This window comes from Grammomys surdaster, unplaced genomic scaffold, assembly GCF_004785775.1.
Source record: "Grammomys surdaster isolate TR1022 unplaced genomic scaffold, NIH_TR_1.0 315356, whole genome shotgun sequence".
NCBI lineage: Eukaryota > Metazoa > Chordata > Mammalia > Rodentia > Muridae > Grammomys > Grammomys surdaster.
In genome coordinates, this window is record NW_021626566.1 from 26,775 (window position 1) to 32,558 (window position 5,784).

At 54.1% G+C, this 5,784-nt stretch overlaps 1 protein-coding gene across 4 annotated transcripts in view; it reads left to right on the top strand.

Moving 5' to 3' along the window:
- The first annotated feature begins 750 nt into the window (after positions 1–750).
- LOC114616306 (histone-lysine N-methyltransferase EHMT2-like) overlaps positions 751–5,784 on the top strand; it is a 16,862-nt gene continuing 11,828 nt past the window's right edge. For 2 of the 4 annotated variants that reach the window (XM_028761793.1, XM_028761794.1), the window contains exons 1-6: positions 751–1,030; positions 1,153–1,359; positions 1,452–1,708; positions 4,937–5,018; positions 5,108–5,145; positions 5,239–5,394. In XM_028761793.1, the coding sequence (XP_028617626.1) occupies positions 751–1,030; positions 1,153–1,359; positions 1,452–1,708; positions 4,937–5,018; positions 5,108–5,145; positions 5,239–5,394 (1,020 nt within the window). The remainder of the gene's footprint in view (positions 1,031–1,152; positions 1,360–1,451; positions 1,709–4,936; positions 5,019–5,107; positions 5,146–5,238; positions 5,395–5,784) is intronic. The other 2 variants (XM_028761795.1, XM_028761796.1) reach the window with 2 other exon arrangements.

Consider the following 5,784-nt stretch of genomic DNA (forward strand, 5'->3'; position numbering starts at 1 on the left):
TGCAGAGGCTCAGGCTACACGTGTTACCAAAACCGGGCGGGGACAGGGAAGCCACAGCCCAGTCGGGCCTCGCCCTTGGCTCCCGGCGGAGCCGAGGCTTGGAGCGAAGGCCCTCTCCCCCACAGCCCCCAGTTCTGCACCTCCAGGGCCATTCTGGGGGGCAAAAATGGCCCAAAGGCCCGCAGCGGCTCCTTTAAGGCGTCTTGTCGCCCTCCCTCCTTGTCCACGTGACCCGGGGCGGCCGCGCGCCGGCTCGGCCCCCCGCGCAAGCGGCGATGGCGGCGGCGGCGGGAGCTGCTGCGGCGGCGGCCGCCGAGGTGCGGAAGGGGAGGGGGAGAGGCGGGTGCATGCCCGCGCGCGCGCCCGGGGGAAGCGCGCGCTCGTGCAATGCTCCGGGGGTGCAACGGGGCCGGGGGGCCCGAGCCGAACTTGCAGCAAACCAGGGGGCCAACCCCGGGGGCGGATGGGGGGACCGGGGGGGGGGAGGGGGGGGGAGTGGGCGCCGAGGCGCACGTGCCGCCGCCCGCCGCCCCTGCGTGGGCGGTGGGCACCGCGACCCCGGGAGCACGCGCGAGGGGCGCGAGGGGCCGTCCGCCGGGCTGGGGCGCAGCGGGCGTTGCAGGGGTTGGTGGCCGGGGTCCCCGCGGCCTGGGGGACAAAGGGGGAGCGGCGCGTGCAGCCGGGAGGAGGGGGCGGGGCCGGGGCGCGGAGGCCCCGCCCCCTCCCCCTCCTCTGCTCCCGGCCCCAGAGATGCGGGGTCTGCCGAGAGGGAGGGGGCTGATGCGGGCCCGGGGGCGGGGGCGTGCGGCCCCCACGGGCGGCCGCGGCCGCGGTCGGGGGGGCGCCCACCGAGGACGGGGTAGGCCCCGAAGCCTGCTCTCGTTGCCCAGGGCCCAGGCGTCCTGGGCCCCCCAGCTGCCTGCGGGGCTGACGGGCCCTCCGGTCCCTTGTGTCCCGTCCCAGGGGGAGCCCCCCGCGGAGATGGGGGCGCTGCTGCTGGAGAAGGAGCCCCGAGGAGCGGCCGAGAGAGGTGAGTGCGGCCGGAGCAGGCCCGACCGGACCTCCACCCTCCCCACCCCCAACACGCGATCTCGGGAGCTTTCAGCCCTGAACTTTTTCTTTCTCCCCCTCCCACTCTCCACCCCACGACAGTTCACGGCTCTTTGGGGGACACCCCTCATAGCGAGGAGACCCTTCCCAAGGCTAACCCCGACTCTTTGGAGCCTGCCGGACCCTCCTCTCCGGCCTCTGTCACTGTCACCGTCGGCGATGAGGGGGCTGACACCCCTGTCGGGGCCACACCGCTCATCGGGGACGAACCCGAGAGCCTGGAGGGAGATGGGGGTCGGATCCTGCTGGGTGAGAGGCCGGGGAGCGAGGGAGAGGGGGCGTAAGGGGGCCTTCTGCATGCCCGCTTACCCTGCGCCCCCGTCTGCCTGTCTCTTTTCTAGGCCATGCCACAAAGTCGTTCCCCTCTTCCCCCAGCAAGGGGGGTGCCTGCCCCAGTCGGGCCAAGATGTCAATGACAGGGGCAGGAAAGTCGCCCCCCTCGGTCCAGAGTTTGGCCATGAGGCTGTTGAGCATGCCTGGGGCCCAGGGAGCTGCAACTGCTGGGCCTGAACCCCCTCCGGCAACAACTGCGGGCCAGGAGGGGCAGCCCAAAGTACACCGAGCCCGGAAAACCATGTCCAAACCTAGCAACGGACAGGTGAGAGTGTGCAGGTTGGGTCGAGAGACTTGGGGAGTCCCTGGATGGGATTTTGTTTTGTTTTTGTTTGGTTTGGCATTTTTTTTTTTTTTGTTTTTTTTTTTTTTTCTTCTCTTCCGGTATTTAGCCTTAGACCTCTTGTATTCAGATTTTTTCCCTTTCGAATTTACCAATAGGCTACCAAGTGTCAGCTGTTGGGCTGGGCTTCTGTGAGTGGAGTAATTGTCGGCTTCCTGGAGTTCTCGTTCTTGAGGGGGGGAGGGGTGGTCAGCAGACGAGACTGACAGATGCAGAGTTAATTATATAGTTATTGTCCTAATTACACTTACACAAATGACCGGGCAAGTTCCCGGTTTTGTGTTTTTTATTTTTTGGTTTGCTTCTGAACAAGTTTAGGGAGGTAGGATTTTTTTGTTTTGTTTTGTTTTTTGTTTGTTTGTTTTTTGTTTTTTTTTAAATCCCTACTGGATAAAGTTTTTACTGGGACCCTTCCCCTCGGAATGCCACATAATGAAAGGATGGGGGTGACAACCCTGGAATCGAAATTATGACAAGGTTTTAAAGGCCACTGATTAACCTTAACTATAGCTTGTGTAGCCTTTTGGGTCTTGGCTTATTTGTTTGTTTTGTTGTTTGTTTTGAGGGATTTTATTTTGTTTGGGGGGAGTTTATTTTATTTCTGCGTGTGTGTGTGTGTGTGTGTGTGTGTAAAAGGGTTTCACCATATGGCCCTGGCTGGCTATGTAGACCAGGTTGGCCTTTAATTCACAGAGATCCACCTTGCTCTGTCTCCTACGTCCTGGGGTCGCAGGTATATTTTACTTATTTTACTTTTTGTTTTTGAGACAGTCTCACGTAGCACAGGCTGACAGAGCTTGCTGTGATACCAAGGCCTTAGTCCTGAGCCACCCCACCCAGCTCCCACTTTCAGTTTTTTCTTTTTAATTTTCTTTCTTTTTTAAAAAAAAGCTATTTTGTTTTATGCTTATGGGTGTTTTAACTGCACAGATGTCTGTGTACCGCCTTGTGTGTGTGGTGCTGCCCTTCAAGGCGAGAGGGCAGTGGATCCCTTGGACCTTGGGTTTGAAGGGATTGTGAACAGCATGTCAGTGCTGGGAACTGAACCCAGGTCTTCCACAGGAGCAGTGGTTAAGAATGCTCTTAACCACTGAGCCACCTCTCCGACCTCTCTTGGTTTGTGTTTCTGGGGAAGTGATCACCTGATCATGGTGTGGCTCTTCGTCTGTGGTACAGAAGTCTGTGTTTGTTCAGGCCCCTCATATAAAACTATGAGAGCCAGATGGATCTCTTGTTCTGGGTCAGCTGAGCAATCAGCATTTGCATATGACTTACATGTCTTTCTTGTAGATTCGTTTTAGAGGCTTGGCTAATCTCTGTATCAGTAGTTGAACAGTATACTGTTCTGTATAGGCATGACTTTTCTTTTTTAAAAAGCAGCAGGAGTTTTTGTTTTTTTGTTTTTGGTAAGATGTATTTATTATTTATTTTATGTATGTGAATACACTGTCGCTCTCTTCAGAGAGCCAGAAAATGGATATCGGATCCCATTACAGATGGTTGTGAGCCACCATGTGGTTGCTGGGAATTGAACTCGGGACCTCTGGAAGAGCAGTCAGTGCTCTTAACCGCTGAACCATCGATCTAGCCCCAAGGCATAACTTTTAAAATTTTTGTCTGTTGCTGGTCGGTCGGTGGTAGTTCACACCTTTAATCCCAGTTCTTGGGAGACAGAGGCAGGCAAATCTTTTGAGTTCAAGGCCAGCCTGGGTATAGTATACATAGTTCCTTGGACAGACAAGGCTACACAGGGAAGCCTTGCTTGAAAGAAAAATATAAGTGAGTATGTGTAATGGAGGGCTCAGTAGAAGACATGTCTGTGGAGCCTGGTCTCTCCCACCACACACATGGGGTCCAGGAATCAAACTTGAGTTTAAGGGTTAGCACAGCAAGCACCCTTCCCTACCCACTGAGCCATCTTGCTAGCCCACTGTTCTCTTTTTAATTGTTTTGGGGTTTTTTTTGTTTGTTTGTTTGTTTGTTTTTCGTGACAGTTTTTAAATGTTTTGGCTCTGTGACGGGAGAATCTCTCCCTTGTGGTCAGGAACACTTAAAAGTCTGTATCAGTCATTTACAGACTGTCCTGTGTAGACACGTCTTTTAAAAGTTGTCCTGTATAGGACTCTGGTTCAGATCCCAGCATCACGTGGCAGCTCACAGCCACCTGTAACTTCCGTCTCAAGGGGATCTAGTGCTTCCTCCCGGCCTTCAAAGACTCCTGCACACACGGAGCACACAGACTCATGAGGACTTGTAAATAAGCAGCCAAGACATAAAGCTCCACCTCCGAGACCCGTGGGTTTCTGTTCATGTTTTCTTCCTGTTTCCATCTGTTGAGGGATTTTTTTTTTTTCCAATTAAATTTAGCTGGGAATGGTGATGCATACCTTTAACCCCAGCACTTGGGAGGCAGAAACAGGGAGGTCTCTGTAAGGTTTGAGACAGCCTGATTTACACAGTGATCTACCCTGTGACGTGTGATACTCTGCCTCAAAAACAAAACAAAAACAAAAACAAACCCAACAATATAAAATAAAATTATGGGAGCCTTTCTCTCTCACCATCTGGGTCTCAGAGTGAATTCGGTTCACCAGGCTTGGCTGCCGACACTGTTAACTGCTGACCGATCAGTCCTGATAGACTGATTTTTTGTTATTTCTTAAAGGTTTATTTATTTGTTTTATGTATATGACTACACTGAAGCTGTCTTCAGACACACCAGAAGAGGGCATCAGATCCCATTGCAGATGGTTGTGAGCCACCATGTGGTTGCTGGGAATTGAACTCAGGACCTCTGGAAGAGCCGTCAGTGCTCTTAACCCCTGAGCCCTCTCTTCTGGCCTTCGGGTAGCGGTTTTGAGGTACAGCCAGCCTCAACACTCCCACCTGGGCCCCATGCTGAGGGAGCAGTAACTTTAATTAATTTGGTAGCTTGCTTATTTCACTTAGCACAGTGCCTCAAGTTTCCTCCATGTTGTATGTGTCCAGGTTCCCTTTCTTGCTGTCGGGTTTTTGAGACAGGGTTTCAGTCTATAGCCCTAGCTGGCCTGGGACTTAGATCCTCCTGCCTCCTAGAGTGCTAGGATGAAAGGTGTAGCCCGCCACACCTAGCCTGAGTAACATTCTGAGACTTGTTCCTTCCTGCTCTAGCCTCCAGTCCCTGAGAAGAGGCCCCCTGAAGTCCAGCACTTCCGCATGAGTGATGACGTGCATCTGGGGAAGGTGACCTCAGGTCAGTCCCCTCCCCCCACATGCACGTACTCCAGGTGGCTTGGTGTATTGTGTCCCAGGAGTTCCGTCCTCACTTTTCTGTCTTTCCAGATGTGGCCAAAAGGAGGAAGCTGAACTCGGGCAGCCTGGTGAGCTGGCGAGGAAGACCTGGCTGGGGGCGGGGAGGGGGAGGGGCTGGTGGGTCAGTGCCAGGAGCCTCAGACTTTGTAATCTTTTTCTAGTCCGAGGACTTGGGCTCTGCTGGGGGCTCAGGAGATGTGATCCTGGAGAAGGGAGAGCCCAGGCCTCTGGAGGAGTGGGAGACGGTGGTGGGCGAGGACTTCAGCCTGTACTATGATGCGTACTCTGTGGATGAGCGGGTGGACTCTGACAGCAAGGTGTGCTGGTGTGCTGGTCTCAAGCTTCCTATCCAATCCGCTCTTTCCCTTTAACACACCCTGTGTTGTCTGTGCCCAGTATCCCTTATCTCATCTCTGATCCTCTGGTTCCGAGACAGCCTCCTCCCTGCCTTGTGAGGGCTTGTTTGCTCCCTTTGTATTATTTTGCTTTGTTTGCTTTTGGCTACTTTTGTTTGTTTGACAGAGTCTCACTAGTAAACCAAGATGGCTTCAGATTCCTAGAGATCTGCCTGCCTTTGCCTCTTTAGTGTTGGGATGAAAGGTACAGACTGCTGTACTCTGTGTGTGTGTGTGTGTGCGCGTGTACTCATCTGAGGTCAGAGGGCAGCAGCTTGGGCTTTCAAGGTAATCTCTTTGGTTTTTTTTTTT